This window comes from Melanotaenia boesemani, chromosome 15, assembly GCF_017639745.1.
Source record: "Melanotaenia boesemani isolate fMelBoe1 chromosome 15, fMelBoe1.pri, whole genome shotgun sequence".
NCBI lineage: Eukaryota > Metazoa > Chordata > Actinopteri > Atheriniformes > Melanotaeniidae > Melanotaenia > Melanotaenia boesemani.
Window position 1 is genome coordinate 21,309,172 of NC_055696.1, and position 21,738 is coordinate 21,330,909.

Below are 21,738 nucleotides of genomic sequence, written 5' to 3' on the forward strand. Positions count from 1 at the left end.
CATTAGTGTTGTAGCTACGAAGAGTCCAGGTAACATGTGAGGAGTGTGGTTTTCAAACTTTTAACAGGAAAAGATAAAGTTATTAGAAGTGTCTGAGACGCCATGCGTGAAAGGTCGCTTCCCGCCTCCCCCAACTGGTACTGCTCGCGCTGCAGTGATGTCAACAACAACGGTTTGCTGGGCGTCGGAGCCAAAAATGTAGTCTACTTGATTGACGTGTCTGCATCCTCATGCAGGGTCGTAGGTGAGTCAGTCGTCCCTGCTACACATCACACAGATCTCGCGGATCAAGGCTGTTCATATGTATATATTTTTCTTTTTTAAAACACCCAACAACATGTTACAGATGAAAGTAACTCATTTGGCCAATTCAGGTGGACCAAATTTTCTCAGGTGTGGTGATTACAGATGCTGAAAGAAGCAGCTTCCTCTGAATGTAGTGATTAACCGGATGGTCCGATCGCATCCATACTTTCACAGTCAAAAATTCACAGCAGGAAAAACTTCAAGGATAGATCAATTAATTTGTTTCCACCATGAACCAACTGAAAATAAAGGTTAAGCAGAATTAATACAGTCAAACGTAAAGAGGGATGATGTGAATGATGCAGCAGCAAAGCAGACGAAAATGTTGTATTCTCCTAGTTAAGATGCATAAATGGACAAACATTGACTAAATAGTGTAAAACACAAATGATGCATCCCTGACAATTATATAGTGTGATGTCAGGACATTATTATAGATGCAGAAAATGAAAAGAAAAAAAACCTGAATTTGAATGAGAAAATGATTAGCTATTGGAAGAGTGAATTAAGACATTTTTATATATTTGTGTTCTGGCAGTGTGGTTTCATCTGTCCCAGCAGTGTTTGTTAATTTTTTCCCATTTTTGATGTCTATTCAGTAATTTTATTTTTGGCTGGTGAAGTGGGTCTTTATCTTTTTGCCTAATTTCAAACCTTTTTTATAGTTGGAACTGAGGCTTTGTGGTGTTTCAAAGTGTTTGGTTGGTATGGTCTATTTCTGGTCACTGGCTCCTCATACATGAGCCGTGTTTTCTTATTCCTGTTAAAATAGCTTCAGATCATGTGTTTTGGAATAACAGATATTTTCTTCAAGTCTTCTGACAACATGTCACACCCATCTCAGATGCCACAAATGCTGAAAAGACTTCTGCCAGATACAGGGGTGTCCTCTCTTTTATTCCTTATTGTTCATCCTCTCGTCCACATGTATCTTAAAAATTGAGATGTCGTTAAAAATGTTTGGTTGTGAAAGACTTCTTGGTCCAGATTAGACAAATGAACTGAGTCTCTGTGAGGTTGTCTGGAGTATTATTGCATCTCTGTTAACAGACTATAATTAGCATACTCCCATAATTCAAGTTGCTTTCATGCACCTCTCATTAGTTTAGTCTAGTTTCAAACCACACACTGAACCCTGATTATTTTCATATAAAAGATCCACAGACATGTTTTCACCAGAGTAGAGTAATGTAACGTGTCCTTCCTGTCTTTTGCAGGTGAGCTTGTGGGCCACAGGGACTTGGTGTCGGGGTTTTCATTCTGTCAGCATGCAGGTCAGAACCACGTCTGTGTCAGCGCCTCCACTGATGGCAGCGTTCGCTTCTGGGACTCGGAGAAAAAGACTCTGATCAGGGAGCATACGGCTCATCCGGTGAGAGTCGACATCTGCCCGGTTGTCCTAATTCCACTTTTTTTTAAGGCATTTTTCACGTCACTCTGGCGCCCCCTGCAGGCTGCTGCATCCTCTTTACAGATGGCAGCTTTTTGTTGTGCATTTTGCTTTTACAATTCTAGTTCCTTCTTGACCTGGTCCAGAGAGACTTAGCTGTGAGATTAGAGCTTGACAGGATGGTGACATGGTTTTTTATTCTGCGGGGGACAAACACTGCATCAGTTTGAAGGCCCAATCCCACGTCCCCACCTTGGCCTCGATGATGAAGGAGAAGGGGTCATCCAGGCTTTCAGCTGAGCCTTTGAAATACATTTGAATGACTAGATGATTCCTGTTCCATGATAACACCTTATCCCTGCACCACAGAGGGAAAGGACCATGTCTGTCATTGCTTCATCTGTCCTGCATTTTGGCTTTTTCAGTTCTGATCAGAACTATAAAATATTGAACGACAATTCAGATTTTTTAACTCTTTAAATGCCAGTTTGATTACATGATGCTAATATTTGTTTATTAAAGAAAACCCAACAAGAAATTATTTTCCATTAAACAAATTTTGGGTGGCTATGTGGGATTTAAAAAAAAATGTATTGAATGGGTCAAAGATTAATCTTTATTCATAATTTTTCACTGACAGATTTTCTTTAAAAATTCTCCCAGCCACCCAAAATTAGTTTTATTGAAAATTAATTCTTAATTACTTCTCATCTTTTCCTCTCTTAACAATTGTATCTATTGAATTGAATGTTTAATCAGAGCTGAAGTTGTAGAAGTGGACATTTAAATTAATTAATTAAATTAAACTAACTCCTGAGGGTTGAATCTATAGAAATGACATACAGAGATCAGGGCAGCCATCATGTTCTATTTACAATAAATCCCAATGTGAATGAATCACAAAACAGTCAGAAAATGTTTCAGGATGTTTCCACTCGGCATCAACAGAAAGTCATTTGAGTTGTTTGGTCTACACAGACCCCCGTCTCGGCAGTGCACTGGTCCCCAGTGGATAAAAACCTGGTGGTGTCGGGTGATGAGAAAGGAGTCGTGCTGATCCACTGGTTCCACACAGGAGACACGGCCAGCTTCTTCCCTGAACCCAGAAGCATCTTCTGCCTCACCTGCTCCCCTCACACCTGGAGCTCTGTGGCCGTTGGGTGAGATCATAGTTAAGGAGTTTAGAACAAAGGCTGCAGATCTGAGGTCAGGAACTCGGATCTGAACCAGATACCAGTCACTCTGGTTTTAAACCGAGAGAATACAAACTTAGTTTAAAAGAGACCAAAAATTAGATGACAATTCATCAGCAGTTTTCTTTAAATTCATTTGTATAAATAACATGTTTTATGATATAAAAAGGTGAAATATTTGCTTACAGTGGGGTTGTAATGATGCAATGTTGAATATATACAGAATAAATAAAATTAAATAATTTATTCTATAATATATAAAATTTCCTTGTCAATTATTCAATAAAACTTTTTTTATGTTTTTATTTATTTAAGTTAATTCTATTGTGGCAGCATGATGGAAAGTGTTCAGTTTTTATTTTATTTTATTTTTAGTGCTTTTGAGGGCTAAATAGATCAAAGTTCAGGCTTTCTCTTTTTAATTTTAATTTGTCTATTTCAGCTTCCAGTTACTGGGAAAGGTCCAGGTGTGCTGGAAACCAGCTGTTTGACTGGTTGATGATGTTTTTCCAGAATGTTTCCAGCTCAAACATGCTTTACTTAGTTGAAAAATGTAAAATTTTCAACTCTAACATGAGATATTGTCTCTAATTACTGAAAAAAACTTGGCATAAATTTGCTTTATAAATTTGTTTATGGATAAAATCTGAGTTTTAGAAGTAGCATGCAGACATCAGTAACCATGACAACACTGTCTCAGGTACAAAGATGGGATGATTGTGCTGATCGATGTCAGTAAGAAAGGCGAGGTGATGCACCGTCTTCGCGGACATGACAATGAGATCCACTCGCTGGCGTGGTCGCCTCTGGCCGGTGAGGACTCTCTCTGCAGCAAAACTGAGGACGGTGAAGGTAACAGTGTGATGTCATCTTAAACAAAAAAAAAACACAACAAACAAAAATAAACAAAACAATAACAGCTGAACTTATTTTTGATGTGCTGCAGCAACAAACGGAGAGTCTACAGGCGAGGAAAACGGCTGCTATCTGGCATCGGGAAGCAAAGACCAGACTGTAAAGATCTGGAGCACAGCGAAGGGAAAAGGTGAGGGGTTGCTGGTACAATTACCACATTTTCTAAAAGAATTTTGAACTCGGTTTTTATTTAGTTTTGCAAACTTTTATTATACAGCTAACGTTAAGCTAAATGCTCCTTAACCTCTTCCTGACGAGCCAAATGTGATGTGGTTTTCTATTAGAGGAGGAGATAAACATTTACATGTTCTACTGTGTTTCAGGTGAATTTACTCTGACCAGTAGCAAACATCTGGATTCTGACACTTCTGTAGTAATCTCACATGTCTCAGTTTTCTGTAGAGACCAAGTTTTCACATACAGCTGTGGTTTTTGTGAAGGCGTACTACATGTATTTAGTCATTTGTTGTTTCAGTCAGGAGGCAGAAAAAAGGCCTTTTCTAGAAGAGCTTAATTCTCCTGATGAACGTTGATCTTCTGGAAAGTCTCAGGCATCAGCTCTCCTCCCCTCGCAGGTGTGATGACTCTGAAGCTGCCGTACCTGAAGAGGAGGGGCTCAGCGGTCGATCCCGGGGTCAAAGAGAGAATCTGGCTCAACGTCCACTGGCCGAACGGACGACCCACCCAGCTCGTGTCCACCTGCTTCAGGTGCGTGCAGTCAAAAAAAGTTTCAACTTTAAAAGCCAAACATGGACTTGATCTGCTTTGTTTTGTTTTTTGTTTCTTTTTGTCTGCAGCGGTGAGTTGGTGATGTGGGATTTGACCAAGGCGGGGAAGCAGAGATGGAGTCTGTTTGGAGCGTCCTCAGAGGGACAGAACCACAACAGGATCGTCTTCAACACCAGTTCAGTCGTCCTGCAGGACGGCAGAGAGCTGCTCATCAGCACATCCATGGACAGAGAGGTGGAGGGCAGAAGCATTTCACCACAGTGTTTCAGGCTTTCTTGGGCAGACATCTCCGTATTTTTTTATTATTTTTATTTATTTAAGAAGAGGGACCAGGCATATTAATGTACATTTTCAGATACATACATAATATTATAGCCAGTGGCTAATTTCCATTTTCGGTCCCTAGGCAGGTAGATGGACTTAAAAATAGTCAAATAAATTGACGTAATACCTGGGCAACATATAATAACATAATATAGGGACACAAATATAATTTAAGACATGGACAACAGGATATATTTACATCAAATGATAAAAAATAAGAAGTCATCTAGCTCTATGTTCAGTTAGTGACCTGTTTTAGGTTCTGAGGTTGATTTGACTGATAAAACGTTAAATTATGGATTGAATAGTTCACATAACAAGTGAGATAATTTAACTCTTTTTTTAAACAAATGCTTCATAAATGAAAAATTTATTCACAAAATCTGGCTGGGTTGTAAGTCAAGATGTTCATGACCAGTAGAAACGCACAAAGTTGACTAGATTGGTTAAAGGAACGTTTTGACTCATGGAACCGTTTACAGCTCCATGTTAGAGGCGGGGCTTTAAGAGCGAGACAGCACGTCATCTGGTCTGACGCACACTGTGTTGCCAACTTAGCAACTTCATCACTACATTTAGCGAGTTTTTAGATCCCACTAACGACTAGCGACACCTTTTCTGGTGTTATTGGAGACTTTTGGAGACTGACGTGAAAGCATCTATAGTTTACTCTTAAAGAGGAGTTGGTGCTGTGCAGACCCCTAATTATAAAAAACAAACTACAGTTAAAACTAAATAAAAAAACAAAGAAAAATTTTACTAAATACTTAAAAATTATTATTATTATTATTATTATTTTCACTGTTCTAAAATTTCTGCCTTTTTCAGTCTTCATCAGTTTTTGCCTCTCCCACGACATGATTCTTCTTCGCGGCAGCATCCATTACAACTATCTGTACCAGGCTAGTTATGCAAATTAGACGATGATGCCATTTAGCAGCTTCTAGTGACTTTTAGGACAGCCAATAGCAACTATTCTTACTCAGGAGTTGGCAACAGTGGACGCACAGTGCAGGTCTGAGTTCGAGCGGGCAAACTGCTGAAAATGATGTCATGACTAATCAGTTTTAATTCACTCAGGTTCAGAGCCAGACTCTTAACTACAGCCTTGCTTCTACCAGCAGGTTTGGGTCGGTACGGGACTGTTTAGTGTAGTCTGATCAGGACCCATCGTAGCTTTACCTGGTAGGCGGCGTATCGGCCGGATAGCGATAGATGTGTTAGCTGCGTGATGTCATAGCGGTATGACGCCTTCTTGGAATCGTAACGAAGAATGCGACACAGAAGCAGAGGAGGAGAATGGTGGACATCCAACTATTTGTGTTCTTGATTGTGTATTTAAACACAGAGCCCCTTTGTTTTTAGTGCACAGGAAGTGATGACATTTTCGACCAATCAGTGGATGGCATTGTGTCAAGCTCCACCCTCTGTGGTTGGATCAGTAAGATTGGGACCTCAACTGAAGGGTCACAAAAAGTAGGACGGCTTGGATTGCATATTCTGGCCTTTCCCAGTTTTTGCCTGTGGAAAGGAAAAAAACGTACTGACCCGTCCCGAGCCAGACTTGTTGGTGGAAACGTGGTTATCGGTTTTATAGAGCTGCGCTCACCGTCACTGGTTTCAGACCAATTTTTAAAATGTTTGTAGCTTTATTTTTCTAACATTGTGGAAATTTGTAATCAAGTTGTGTTTACACAGCTCACTCCAAACTACTTGTAGAAACTTTATCACTGCACATGAGGTCGGTTAGTTTTTGGAAAGACCAGTAGATGCTACAGAAAATGTTTAAAACTAGATTTTCACTAGACTTCTAAGATAGAGAATACTTAGAACCTGCTCTAGAACCCAAACTGAGATTTTTCTGTCTAATTTTCTTCAGATTAAATGCTGGGACCTGAGCTCTCTGAGCTGCTGCTGGACTCTCCCCACCCTTGGGGGTGTCATCCACGCCCTCACCTTCTCCCCCGTGGGTTCGGGGTGCCTGGCACTGGGCGTCGCTGACAACATGATCCGTGTGTGGAGCACGCTGAGCACTCAGAACCAGTACGACATCCGGTCCTTCTGGCAGGGCATCAAGTCCAAAGTCACAGCGGTGAGATGTTCACTGACCCAGAGTTTATGGGAATTTTTCATCAACAAAGTCCTGATTGTTTCAGAGACCGTTTACATTAAACTATAAGAGGAAACTATTCTGAGAATGAATCCTTCAGGATTGTTTAAACTGGAGGACATCAACATTCACCAGGCTTCATCCACACACTGGAGGAAGTGGTCAGATCGACACAACTGGATTGTTGTGGTGCTGAACTTAGAAACTCATATCAAATAAGATTTGGCATTAAAGAGTTCATTTTATTTGGTTTAATTGATTTAGTGGTAAAAATCAGTATGATTGACAACGAATGACCCATTTTTAGATGCAAATAATTTAATAATTCAATTCAAGTTTGTCTGTTTTATATTCTGGAGCTTTTCAGAAATTAGTGGATAAAAACTGGTAAACGTCTATTTATGTCTCTTCAGCAAAGCTGCTAGCAAGACCAGGTTTTTCTTTTTCATGCAGAATATGAGACATTTGTAAACTCAGGTTGTGAATTTATCTGTTGAAATAAGTGAAAATGAGACAACTGCACATTATTGAACTACAAATACACAAATTTAAATGAACAACAACATTAGCTTAGCAGCTAATTTGCATCTGATTGTCCTCATATCTTTGACATGTTGCTGTAATGTGACAATCTGCTGCTTTAGCCAAGTCACAATTCATGTATTTATTTTTTTTTTCAAGCTACGTATTGAAGAAGAACATTTTATTGAATCTTACCTACTGTTTTATTTTATTTTTCCCCTCCAAAGAAGTTTCTCCTAGTTATCATCCCTATCTGTGGCTGCTCCATCTCATCTACACACATTTCCACATAAAGTTATAAGTGAAAAAGACTGTAGATGACACTGAATAATCCCATCAGATGAGATATTTAATCAACCTTTGATGTGTTTGTAGTTGGCGTGGCACCCGATGAAAGAAGGCTCCTTGTCTTTTGGGACAGATGATGGGAAAGTCGGCATCTACGACGTCTTCTCCAACAAGTAAGAAGTTTTAAGGCTTGGCTGGGTTATGAAAGGAAAATAAGAAGGCTTTTTTCTTCACCTGGTGTCTTTGTCTTGTCTTTAGTTGCTCAACAGTAACGTGAAAAGTGCAGCTGTGCACATGTGCATAATTATGTAGAAAAATAGTTAACAACTTAAACAAAATAGCAAAACTACAAAACTGTCCTTCAGGAGCAAAGACAGCATCAGGTCAAACAGCAGGCGCTTAGCTATAGAGCTCTAGTACTTCCACTCCAGCTTTATGCTGGAAGCCCCTCCTCCAAGACAAACCACTCTGACATTAACTTTACAATTACTGCCAAACCCAGACACAAAACATGGATGTGCATATCAACCCACCAATAAAACTAGTTGAGACTATAAAATATTCAAAATGGCTCCATATATAGGTCTTTAAAATAATCAGTAACATCAATAAGAACACCCCTTACATGCATCTGAAACAGTGCAGACACAGCAACACAACTCAACCTAAGTTACACATTTCCGTAAACCGACCAGTTGAAAATAAAATGGAAATGTCTGCGCTTTAGCTGTGCATGTAAACTGTGTGCAACCTGGTTATAAGAAGGCACCCTTATTTCAAGTTCAACATCCATCACTCCTTTTTCCTTCATAACTTGAACCTACTGCACCTTAACTGTGTTTTATGTCTAGTAAAATTTATTTTGTCTAATAAATGAATTTATTAGAGTTACTTGGAGGTGAACACCACAGGGTTGGGATAATTGGATTATTGTTTACAGTCACCTTCTTAAGTACACATGCACAAACAGACTTGATGTTTAGCACCCAAACAACCATCAGGATATGAGAGTGCTCTGAATGTGAAGTTTGTGCAACAACTTTCAGACCTGCAGTCTGTTAAGATGCATGTTCGGCATAAATGATGTACGGTGTGTTTTGATAAATGCAGAATTTTTATCTTCATTAAATTTTTTTTTCAATGCAATAAAGATGCTGTGAGTGGTTGACTCTGGAAACTTTTGTGAAAGCCAATTATTTGCATCCTTTCTTTTAGTTTGGTTTGGAGCCTTGTGTATTCTGCTCATAATCCCCAAACATTTCTAAGTCTCATATTCTTCCAGGAAAAGCTTTTGTCATGTGTCACTGAGCGAGTGTTTGTTCTGCTCCATCTCCTCCCAGGCCTCCTCAGATATCGAGCTCCTATCACAAGAAAACGGTTTACACGTTGGCCTGGGGACCCCCAGTTCCCCCACTGTCGTTTGGTAAGTTCCTGATGAACTCTTAATAGCAGCTGCTGTTCACCATGAATGCTCTGACATGACCAGACAAGTCAGCAGAAAAGTCCCAACGTCTCGGCGTGGACTTTTCTAATCGACTCTGTAATTGAAGGAGCCGAGGAGGAAGCCACCCACAGCCCTCCTCCTTCCTCCAGAGTCGAGTCGGTGGAAGTTAATTTAACCAGCTGTCGGCGCGTGACATTTTGATCAGGGTGTCACTCACTCTGCTGCAAAGCTGTTAATGTAATTGTTGCCGTGCCGACAATCGGCTGACATTGATGGTTTGTCTGCAGCTTCGGCACCAGTTCAGGACGACTTAAAGTAGGTGAGGAGGAGGGGATCAGCAGCCTCTGGGTAACTTCAGCACCCTCCCTTAGTCTTTACGTCTGCAGTTCCTGCATCTGCAGAGAAAACCAGACACATAAAACAAAGACTTTATTTGCAAAGCTGCAGCTTCTTTGATATATCACATTTTCACTGAGATGTTGACTCATTTTAGGGATGATTTACGGTTTGATCATAGCCTTTTATTATCTTTGCAGGGAGGAAGTTCTTTGTTTACACTTGTGTTTTTCTTACGCATGCTTGGTTAGATTTAATCAGGCTGCAGGTGTGTGAATGATTCTGTCATCATAAGTGGTTTAATGTGAGGATGATTCTTGTGCAGCAAAGATGACTAAGATTCAGAATATTCTTTAGGTTAACAGTTTCAAATACAATCTCATATCAATCAGCAAGCTGTTAACTCTGATCTCAACCACCCAAAACGTGATGCAGAACAATGAATGCACACAATTCTTATACTGAAAATGATGAATGAAAGCAAATATAATAAAATGCTGTAATAGGACTAAACTGGTGGGGAGTGGTCGTAGGATTTGGCTTCTTTGTTGGAGCATGAGCGTGTCCACGCCCCTGGCTCTCTTCATCTTCAGCCACTCACAGGAAGCTACACCCTGAAAAAACACATCTATCCTGCTTCATGCTTTCCTCATATGACCCCAACTTAATTGCCACCAATAAATAGCGACTTTAAATCCGTTTCTCTTGCTGAGGAGATGCAGCTACTGTAGATTTAGCCTTGAGAGATACTGCAGGCACCCCTGCTCTGCAAAGCACCAACATGAGCTGAGCTTTTCATTCCCTGTATTAGTTGTTCGTACCACAGAACTAAGTGATCTAAGGGTGACCTAAAACCTTTGACTGGTAGTGTGGTTCAACATTTTTTTTAATGTATCTTGTGCGTGAATTTGCATCTACGCTATGAAAATACTCGGACAACATCTTGCATCATCTGTACACAAATTGAGTAATTTTGCTTTGTTCGACCACTTTGTTCTCTGGAATTATGCAAGTCGTGGTTGAAACCAGCCATAACTCAGCGGGGCCAAAATGATGCGTTCATCAGCACACACACATGATGCAGGCCTCCATGGGTGATGGAAACACACCAGAAACAGCAAAAGAAGGAAGAATGCTTAGAGCATTCATCGTGGGTGTGAATCACACTGGATTAGTCTGTTTTTACATGCAACAGCCCATCTGGGAGACACAGTTATTTATGTGTGACTTTCAGGTGCAGCGGGAAAGCAGAGTTTCAGCCTGTACAGCTGTGCAGGGGAAGGCGTCATACTGCAGCATGATCCATCTAAGCTGAGTGGAGAGGCTTCGGACATCGACAAGCTCATCAAAGACACCAACAACATCAAGGTGAGGATGATGATGATGATGTCAGCATCACACCATTCAAGTTGTGGTTTTTTGTACATGTTTTTCATTGGTGTTTTGAACTTGAAGCATCATATTATTAAGAATTAAAGATGAGCAGCAGTAATCTGACAGCCTGCACATATAATCTGCATTTATATCAAAGCTAAAACTTCAGAACTACTTTGATGGGGCTTTACCGGAGGCGATACCCCACCTGGTGCGTCTGCTGCTCCTTCATGTTTGATGCTGGCTGTAAATAAAAACAAGTTTTAACAGGTTGTGACGGTGAGCTCTGCTTCCCAACAGCACAAGCTGTCTCCACACACAGACCTCAGCTGGAAGCCAGATGGGAAGGTTGTTGCCATCGGCAACGAGGATGGGTGAGTGGCGAGCAGGGCATGACCCATCTCACAACACAGACAGCCTGTGCAGGTCCTGGAAAAGAACCAAGAGTCAAACAGCAGTGTGCCTTCCCGAGGCCACGGATGAAATAGATCTGTAAAACTCTTTAACTTTGTTCTGGAGGTCACGTTTGTCCTGGTGAACATGCAGCAAACCAGTTACTTCAGTCAATGTCCCTTCAAATGTTCTTTCTTAGATTGCAGCCCTGCTGGAATTTCTCCCCCTCTTTCTTTTTAATCCCTTTCCAATGTCGGTGCTCTGCTGCAGGTGCATTGACATGTACCAGGCTCCCAGTCTGAAGCTGCTGTGCAGCATCCAGCAGCACCACAAGATCATCAACACGTTACGATGGCATCACGAGCACGGCCCTTCGCCCAAGCTGCACGGGCTCCTGGCTTCGGGCTCCAGCAACGCCATCGTCTTTGTGCACGATCTTTGCGCCATTATGGGTGGGAAATTTCTTCCTTTTATTATTCAGACTTTGTGTTTTTATATTTGTATTCTTTAATAATTCACTGAAACCATAACAAGTATTGAATGTACGATGGTGGTTAGAAATATGATGGATAAAACGCTGACTCATCCCGACGTTAACACTGTGACTTGGTGTGTTTAGTTTATCATCTGACATGTTTAATATTTTAAATGTTTGTGTGCAGAGAATCCTCCAGACAGCCCGGTGGTTGTCACGGAGCCGTTTCGCAGGTTGTGTGGTCACACAGCTAAAATCACCAGCATGGCTTGGAGTCCGCACCACAGCGGCCGACTGGTCACTGCCTCGTATGACGGCACAGCTCAGGTCAGTCTGGGTCAACGGCAGGAAACGCTTCCACAGATCAGCTGGAGTCGTACGGACATATTGAAAAGTTTGTGTTTTTAATTGTTAAAGGTGTGGGACGTCCTGGAAGAGACGGCTCTGTCCAACTATCGAGGCCATGCTGGTTATCTGCTGTGTGTGGACTGGTCACCTGTTGATCCAGACGTCATCTGGACTGGAGGGAAAGACTTCACTGTGCAGGAGTGGAAAGTCTCTCAACAAGAGTTCACAAAGCCTCCAAAAGGTGAGCGAGGAACTCATCCTCCAGGTTCATCTCTCTGGTTTTTGGCGTTGAACGCTGTGATGTTCACTTGTTCTGCAGGGAAAAAGATGACCATGCTGCAAGAGAAGAAGAAGGCCGGTTCCAAGCAGAAGACCAAGAACAGACCTGCGTCGGGATCCGGAGGAGCTGCAGCACCGAAGATGAACGGAGAGGCGATTACAGGAAGAGAGAAGCTGGGGATGGACCTGGATATGTCTGATGATGATGGGGATGAAGTCAGATCATCAAACAGTCTGGAGTCTCCAGCAGGTAGCAGAGAACAAAGCACATCACGCACATCTGAGTCGGATCGGTGGTAATAATATTTTATTCTTTTGTGTTTTTTAGCAACTGAGATGCAAAGGAAATCCTCCTCTGCTGCAAAAACTAAAGAAAAACCAGGTATGTCGATTTTCTTACCCTCGCCCTCCAGGTTGAGCCTGCTCTGCTATATACTTCAGATTTTCCTTTTTATATGCCACAAAAGAAATGTTTCCCATCCCCATATTTCTCTTATTCTACACAAATTTACAAATATCATCTAAAAAATGTTTTTTTACTTGAACTAACTTTATTAACACATTGGGCCCAAAAATATTGAAATTTGTAGAGCATCAGCTGATTCCACCTCTTTTTTTTAATTAAGATAATTATTAGATTTTTACGTATTATAAGTGTTGTAGCTTTCTGTTTATTTATCTCTATCTGTAAGAGCCAGTTGATGTAATACTATATGAGACAGGAAATGATGTGTGCATGGCAACACCGGTCATCATGCAGCGTGATGTGTGTTTTAAGTAGTTCATTATAAGCAAACGGAGGAAATTAAATTGGCTTTTTAACTGCAGCGTCTGGGCGTTCATTCACTCCATCTACACCAGGTAAAAGCACGTCAAACAAAATTCCTAAACATTCCTGTGGCTTTAATCATCAGCTTAGCCCCTTCATTATCTTTGTATATAGCGTTTCTAGTAATTATTTTACTGACCCGAGTTCACTATTTTGTTCATGTTTCATGACCGAATAATAATGAAGTATTATTGAATCCCTGAAAAATACAAATATATGGAAAGAAATGCCGACCCATGCTATCCCAGGCCTACACTTCTCTTCTATAAACAAAGTGTGTCATGTCTCTGGTTTTACTCTGTCTGGCAACAAAACAAAGAAAAACTGGGAGTTTCAGTGAAGCTCAAAGCTTCTCCAGGTGAACCGGTTTCTTCTGGTTTTCTAACACAAACCTCCAGAAAGAAATCGGATTCTCAGAATAATTGGCTTTTTTTTTTGTTTTGTTTTATCTTCTTTAAATCCTATTTATTTATTCTGTTTATGTGTTTAAGTTATTTTATTAAAGACACAGGTCTGGTGTGTAACTAATGTAAAGTCACATTTTACTACCTTGGTTATTATAACTAAGTTGTAAAAATATTTGGTTTGAGACTCTAAATAGGAGGAGGGTTTAAATTATATCCTGCTTGAATGTCTACTAATTTATTCTTTCAGTTTTTTCTTTTCTATGATAAGAACAAGTTCAAGATCCAGAATGTTTTCATTTAAATGTCTGGTTGAGCTCAGGATGAACATATCCTGATATTTATGGTTCTGTGTTCTAGATATAACATCATGTCATGATCAAACTGAACTCCATAACACACACACACACAGTGACTGAGTCATCTGTTTATCTGTGTGTATCTGCAGATTTACACCTGCAGAAGAAGAAGAAGCCTCGCTCCATGCTGCCCCTCAGTACATCCATGGACCACCGGCCCAAAGAGGAGCTGCTGCAGGACTGCGTCACTCTGGCCGCCGTCACACACGGCAGCGGTGAGAGACACACTGGACTTCTGCTGAAGTTTTGCCATGGTTACACATGCAGATTTTCACTGAAGTGCAGCTTAGCCCCACATTTGTATTTAAAAGCCACGAGGAGGTTAGTTTGACAGATTTGTCTACGCAGCAGCAAATATTCCTTCAATTCTCTGATTACAGAAATAATTATTTACACTCATAAAAGAAGAGATCTGATGAGGTGAGTTTAATCATAGGTTTACTGATAGAACACTAAAGACATGTTGTATCCTTAATGAAAAAAATAAATCTTTTATAATAAGAAAGTAATTATAAAATAATTTTTATGAGGGTAATGATAGTTATAGATAATTTCTACAAAAATAAGTTTGCTGATTTTCTGGTGTAGCAAACTTTTTTTTTTTTCATGACAGTTATATACCTACAAAAGAAAACAGGCCGTGAAAAATTATACAAACATGCTAGAAAAATCAAACAAAGAGCAGATGTATAAAAGATTTAACAGGCTGAACGTTGGGAAGAAGGAATACACACTTAAGATGAGAGAAGAAGAAAACCTTGCTATGTGGCTGCCGTAGGAAAAGAAAATTTAAAGTAACACTGATTAAAAACAATTATAAATGTAGTGGAATAGAAGTCATTGTAATAATAACAATAACAGTAATAATAATAAAACGATCAAAGCAAATGAGAGAAGAAAAAGACCCACAAAAGACCAGTTTTTAGTTTTACCACCACGTTTCTGTCCCTTAAACTCATCTCCTGACCTCCACGTGCTTCAAGCATCTTTTTAAGAATAAACACTTATTCCAGTCGAATTAACTGGATGCATTTTTATGTTTTCCTGTTTATCAGATTATCTGAAGGTTGAAGTTGCACCTCGTTAATCTGAATAATAACTAAGTTATATTGGATCAGTTTGAGGTACTTTACTATGATTGAACATTAAATTGCTGAAATTATTACAAGTACTTGTCAAAACTAATATTTTTGTCTATTGTGTGTATTCCAGCGCCACCTGCAGGCTGTGTACCAGGACAGGGCGATCACATCCATCTGGGTCTGTTTGCTGACCGACAGGCTCTGTACTGCATGTTTGCGGCAGAAGGTTTGTCGGACAGATAACGTATTAGTCAAAATGAGGAGTTTCCCAGATGTTCCCAGTCTCACTGCAGTCGTTTTGCTGTGTTTCCTCAGAGGAGGCACATATGGAGGCGGGTCACTACGACTCTGTGGTGTACCTGCGGCTGTGGAGCGGCGACCTGGAGGGGGCGCTGCAGCTCGCCACAGAGAGAGGAGAGCTGAACGACCACCTGCTGTCCATCGCTCCCATGGGTGAGGCTGCAGGGAGACCGAATATCTTCAACTGATGTTGTTTCACTCGTATTTAATGTCTGAATTTCTCCACCTTATTTATGTTTTTAAATGGAGAAAATAATTATTTTGCTGTGTTTGCTTCTCCAGCCGGGTTTAATGTGTGGAGCCAAACGGTGGAGGCCTTCGTCAAGCAGCTTTGTCTGCAGGAGCAGTACCTGAAGGCAGCGTCACACCTACTGTCACTCAACAAACTCTACGAGGCCGTCGACCTGCTGAGATCTCACAAACTCTACAGGTTTCCTGCTTCTTCTCTTTGTTTTGACTAGATGCGCACCAACAACCACTTTATCAGGTCCACCTTGTTAGTACCGGGTTGGTCCCCCTTACTGCTTTAATTCCTGCTGTCATAGATTTTACAATGTGTTGGAAACATTCCTCAGAGGTTTTGCTTCATATAAACATGACAGCATCACACAGCTGCAGGTTTGTCGGCTGCATCCATGATGAGAATTTCCCGTTCCACCACATCCCAAAGCTGCTCTACTGGACTGAGATCTGGTGGCTGTGGAGGCCGTTGGAGTCCAGTGAACTCATTGTCATGTTCTAGAAATCAGGTGGAGATGATCTGAGCTTTGTGACATGGTGCATTATCCTGCTGGAAGTAGCCATCAGAAGATGCAATACTGTGATAAAGAGATGGACATGGTCAGCAGCAATACTCAGGTAGGCTGTAGTGGTTAAACCAGACCATGTTGGTACTAAGGAGCCCAAAGTGGGCCAAGAAAATATCCCCCACACCATTACACCAGCAGCAACCTGAAGCGTTGATCCAAGGCAGGATGGATCCATGTTTTCATGATGTCTAACCAAATTCTGAGTCTAGTATCTGAATGTGGAGCTGAAATGGAGACTCGTCAGATCAGCAACGTTTCTCCATCTTCTATTGTCCAGTGTTGGTGAGTCTGTGTGAATTGTAGCCTCAGTTTCCTGTTCTTAGCTGACAGGAGGCACCCGGTGTGGTCTTCTGCTGCTGTAGCCCATCTGCTTCAAGGTTGGACGTGTTGTGTGTTCAGAGATGATGTTCTGCAGACTTTGGTTGGAACCAGTGCTGATCTGACTTCCTGTTGTCTTTCTATCATCTCCAACCAGTCTGCCCATTCTCCCCTGACCTCTGACATCAACCAGACATTCTGGTCCAGACAACTGCTGCTCACTGCATATTTTCTCTTCTTCAGACCATTCTCTGTAAACCCTAGAGATGGTTGTGGGTGAAAATCCCAGTAAATACTCAGACCAACAACCATGTCACATTCAAAGTCAGTTAAATTCCCTTTGTTCCTCATCCTGATGCTCATTTAAGTCATCTTCAACATGTCAACTTGACTAGATGTGCTTTGTTGCTGCCATGTGATTGGCTGGTTAGATATTTGTGTTGACAAACAGTTGAACAGGTGGATCTGATGATGTGTATAATTAAACTTCCTTGTCTAACTGAGCAGGTCTGTCGGTTTCTCAGGGAAGCCATCGCTCTGGTCAAAGCCCGGCTGCCTGCAGATGAGCCAGTCCTGAAGGAGCTCTACACAAGCTGGGCTGCTGTGCTGGAAAAAGATGGACATTTATCTGCTGCTGCTAAATGGTCAGAACGAGAACAAGCCGGATAATCTTCCAAGGTTGAAGGGGATTTTTTTTTTTTTTCGTATTTATACACTAACGTCACCTGAACTGTTTCTTTTGTTTTGTCTCACCTCCCAGTTACCTCGCTGCTGGTTCCAGTTTCGATGCAGCTAAAGTCGTATCCAGAAAGAACGACGTCTCTTCTCTGAGGACAGCAGCTGGCCTGGCAAGGATCTCCGGAGAGGACACTCTGGCTCAGTCGCTGGCACTGCGATGTGCTAAAGATCTGGCTGCTGCTCAGGACTGGGTTGGAGCCCAGGAGGTCCTCAGCTCTCAGGACGGCCTACTGGTCAGTACCCGAGACCACATGTAAACTCATCTGTCAGTGTAACATCGCTCCTCATTTTATCATCAACCTCCTGCAGGTCCACAGACTCCACCTCTGCGTGGCTGAGCTGCTGAGTGTGACGCTAGAGGCCTCCGAGGTCGTCTTGCCATCATCCCGCGTCTCCACTCATCAGTGGATGTCACCGAGCAGACAGCTCATCAACATCCTGGACCGAGTCAGAGAAATCTGGGAGGAAGAGTTTGCCGTTTCCCAGAAGTCAGAAGGACATTGCAGCATCGCAGCCCTTCTTCAGGAACTGAAATCCATAGAGAGTCCAGCACCCACGTCCAGCGCACTGCTCCGACAGGTCGAGTCCACAAACCAGACTTGAGAAATGGCCACTTTGCTTCCACTCGGCTGAATCTGTTTTATGCCTGGCCTCAGGTGCTGCTGTATTCCTCCGTCCATCTGACCCGAGCTGTGCTGAGCTGGTTGCTAGGCGACGATGGAGAGTTAATAAAGGAGCTGTGGCAAGCGGTGGCGTGGCCAAGAGATTCGGGACACTTCTGTGTTTCTGCAGAGCTCTGCAGGCTGCTGTTCTGTGACGGTAGGAAAGTGTTCCATGAATAAGAAATTAAGTGTGTTTGAAGATGTTAAATCTTTGTTTTAGTTCATTTGGCAAGAAAATACAAAGATGAACAAGATGTTAAATGATCCCTTTTCTTTTCAACTCCAGGTGATGTCAGTGTTTGCTCCAGGAAACATCCCAAAAAGCTTCATCACAGTGAAGACGAAGCTAAAGCTGCCGCCAGCAGCCTGCAGGCTTTTCTATGTTACCACCGTCTGTATGAAAGCTGGTGGAGGGGCTTAGCAGGCGGCCAGGAGGTCCAGAACGGGCTCCACCTCTCAGCAGCCGACTCCGGTCCCAAAGACGAAGTGCCGAACCCGGGACTGACGAACCAGACTGTAGAACCATCTACAGAGAGGTTAGATGAACTGGATTTTGATGCATCGCTCCTCCTGTCGGAGCATCACGCCGCCTGTCAGGCCGCTCAGAAAGCCGTGAGGGAGATCCAGGAGCGGCTGGCCGCCATGGTGCTGCAGCACAGCCGAGCCCAGGGAGGGCAGCTCCAGTCTGGGGAGAAAGAGGACGACGATCCCTCACAAAGTTCATCTTCAGGCGGAAACAGCTTTGAAAACATTAATAAACGGTGAGACTCGTTGGTGATTTAGATGTTTTTCTTTTAATTTCTTGTGCATTTTTTATTTCGTCAGATTCAGTGTTTCTTGGTGACCACAATTTTTTTTATTTACAATTTTCCTCTTTCTTTTTCTCTATTCTTTTATTTAATAATAATAGTAATAGTTTTTTTCAGAGTTCTTTCTAAGACAGCAAACATTTTACAGCAGGACAAGAATGAAAAGTGCAATATTTAAAAAAAAAAAAAAAAAACTCATTAAAACCCAAGATACCCATTAAAGGCACAAAAAGAAAACCCAATAAAACCATTTAACATCATTAAAAGCAGCTTTAAAAGATGGTTTTGGTGAGTTTTTTTGGCCAGGTCAGAGCAATCGCAGATGTCTTTAAAGAGTGCGTTCCAGAGGGGGAGGGACAAGAGAAAGCTTGGTCAGGAGGGGGGTGAAAAATGGCAGGAGTGCAGTCTTTGAGCAGCACAGGTGAAGATTTTTTTAGATTTCTGGTTTGAAGGATTTAGGGTGACTGGTCTGGGGAAGGAGTGGTTACTGGTGCAGTCAGCTGGTTACAGACATGCTGGTTTTGGACTGGAAAAAGAAAAGGACAGGAATGAGTTGCACTTCCCAGCTGTGAAGGGTGAAGGTGGCAGTGTATGGGGATGATACTGAAGAGCGGGTGGAGGTAAGAGCTCCTTCGTATTGGTGGATATAATCTATGCAACCCTGAAAGTGAACCGAAAGTCCAGTTTTCTTGACTATTCTCTCCAGTCTATGTTTCTGGGATTTCATTTGATGAAGTTCTGAGGTGTACCAGGGAGCCGAGTGGGAGAATGACATAGTTTTGGTTTTTAAAGGAGCCAGCTGATCCAGGGAGGAGGAGAGAAGATTGTTGTAATATGTGACAAGACCAGAGGTATCATCAGGCGGTGGAATTGAGAAGACGGTAGCGTTCATCTTTTTACTGGACTAAGTAACGGCCATTTTCTAAGAGTCTCTCAACATTTCATTTCAACATTTTACTCTTTTTTGTTTTAAATGAATGTTGAAGCAGTGCTACATAACCTTCCAACTTAAAGTTTTTGTGCTTCTGACTCGTTTTGATGGCACGCTGACAGTAGGTTTGCTCCATTTACCGCCCGGGTGACCACGCGGTTAGCCGGGTGGGCGGGGTTTTCACACAATTTAAAACTGCCAATCTGTTGGATGACCCGCTCAAAACCAACAGCTTGTTTGGCAACAAATCCCTCTTTACCACACGAGCCAAACAAACAAAGCAGAGTGGGTTTGTAGATAAACTTATAAAATTTTCTAACTTGATAAATAATGTTGATGTGTGGCCTTTAAGTTCAGTAGATAATGTGAATTAAAACAATTCATCCTGATGCGACACTTTGCGGCAGCATTTCACTTTACAGCACCGTGTCACTCGCCAGCAACTGGATATCAACACACATCATGCAGATGTTTATAGAGGAAAAAGAGACAGGGACAGAGCAAGAGTTGACGTTTATTGGCTGGAAAGATCTCAGAGAACAGACAGGATGAAAGACGGATTCTGAATGAGCCGTCGTTAGGAGGCGCCTCACAGATGGTTCAGTAGTATTTTCTAAAGGTTTGCAGAAGCTGCAGAGCTTCCTTTCTCCGAAAGCTCCAAGTCCATGTACAGAAGTAATTTAATTTAGATCCAATAGAAAAGGAGTTACAGAATATCCTCCTAGCTTCGTCTCAAAGCTTTCAATTTACTTTTTTTTACTAATCTCGTATTCAATCTGCAGGTGAAGCTGAACTACTGTTACCATGGTGGCTATGAGGATTAACATGTTGCTGCTATTATTCAAATACTCAGTAATCTCTGAGACTATTGAAGCTCACATTTGCTTACACCCCCCCCCCCCTCCCCCCCCCCCCCCTAGTTCTGAGGACCAGGACACTCTTCTGTCTTTGTCCAGTAAGATGTCCAAATACCAGGAGGAGCTGGCCAACCTGCCCGGCACAATGAAGGTAAATATCCAGACACAAGTCGGGTCCAGAATGTAGCATCAGGTGGAAACTGAGCAGATTTTATAACCGAACTATTTCTTTCAGATGTATCCTCATCCAGATGTGGTGGAGTGTTGCCTCGTCCTCCTGCATCTCAGTAGGTCTTCACCATCGGTTTCCGACTCCCTCCAACAAGAGGCCAAAGATCTGCTACGTAAATACGGAACGAGTCCGTCTGTATTAAAAGCCTCCCGGCAATTCCTCACATAATTTTTTTCTATTTTTTTTCTTTTTATAAACTGGCAGTAGCACTTCACCTGTACAGCTGTTTGTTGAATAAAAAGTTAAATAAACCAAGTCGATGTGATTCTACGTTCAGAAGTTGAGCTAACGGCTGCCTGCGACTGCTCAAAGTTCATGACAACCAACATCAAAAATGATGTTGCTTGTCATCAACTCTTTAGTTTAATAAAGAGGAAGCATCTTTATTAAACTAGTTTATGTATTTTTTAAGTTGAAGTAACGAAAGGCTCCAATAAAATGCCCAATTAACTCACTGCAAGGATTAGATTATTTTTCTTTTAAAAAGCCCAGTTACAAAAACATGCAATGCTGTAAAATATAAAAAATGTTGAAACTGGCACATTTTACATTTCATGGACAATATGAACTAATTTTGAATCTGATGGCAGCAACACATCTGTAAAAAGTAGTTCCAGGGTGATGTTTAGCATTGTGTAGCATATATTCTATTGGGAATAAAATATATTAGTAAGTGGAAAATCTTCCAGTGCATACAGCATAGAACAGGGGTACCCAAGTCCAGTCCTCGAGAGGTACTGTCTGCAATTTTTAGATGCATTCCTTCTCCAAAAACCTGAATGAAATGGCTGAATTCCTTCATGTCAATCAGCTCTGCAGAGGTCTGCTCATGAGCTATTGATTTGATTCAGGTGTGTTGGAAGAGATGAATGTTAAAGTTGCAGGGTAGTAGAGCTCAAGACCAGAGGCCTCATGTTACTTTTCTCAGTCGGTAGATCATCCGTCTCCCATTCGGGAGATCGAAGTTCGAATCCCACAGGGG

The 21,738-nt window shown here is 41.8% G+C and overlaps 1 protein-coding gene across 1 annotated transcript; it reads left to right on the plus strand.

Annotated features, from left to right (window-relative positions):
• Positions 1-2: 2 nt before the first annotated feature.
• Positions 3-21,211, plus strand: gemin5 (gem (nuclear organelle) associated protein 5). Its single transcript, XM_042008448.1, has 28 exons — positions 3-244; positions 1,524-1,678; positions 2,675-2,856; positions 3,590-3,741; positions 3,836-3,934; positions 4,380-4,512; positions 4,602-4,767; positions 6,737-6,949; positions 7,865-7,950; positions 9,118-9,200; positions 10,792-10,925; positions 11,232-11,305; positions 11,595-11,776; positions 11,987-12,126; positions 12,217-12,388; positions 12,467-12,676; positions 12,755-12,808; positions 14,108-14,233; positions 15,231-15,326; positions 15,416-15,553; positions 15,683-15,830; positions 17,052-17,171; positions 17,288-17,498; positions 17,575-17,844; positions 17,922-18,084; positions 18,214-18,688; positions 20,588-20,675; positions 20,760-21,211. The coding sequence occupies exons 1-28, from the start codon at positions 103-105 to the stop codon at positions 20,922-20,924; spliced, it is 4,377 nt and encodes a 1,458-aa protein (XP_041864382.1). The 5' UTR covers positions 3-102; the 3' UTR covers positions 20,925-21,211.
• The last annotated feature ends 527 nt before the right edge of the window (positions 21,212-21,738 follow it).

What these genes read in the sequence shown, in the direction of transcription:
- gemin5 (XM_042008448.1), top strand. Translation starts at nt 103, where the DNA reads ATGCGTGAAAGGTCGCTTCCCGCCTCCCCCAACTGGTACTGCTCGCGC. An exon ending in GCCATCGGCAACGAGGATGG is followed by an intron (nt 11,306 to 11,594) that starts GTGAGTGGCGAG and finishes GCTCTGCTGCAG; the next exon opens with GTGCATTGACATGTACCAGG. An exon ending in CGCCGTCACACACGGCAGCG is followed by an intron (nt 14,234 to 15,230) that starts GTGAGAGACACA and finishes TGTGTATTCCAG; the next exon opens with CGCCACCTGCAGGCTGTGTA.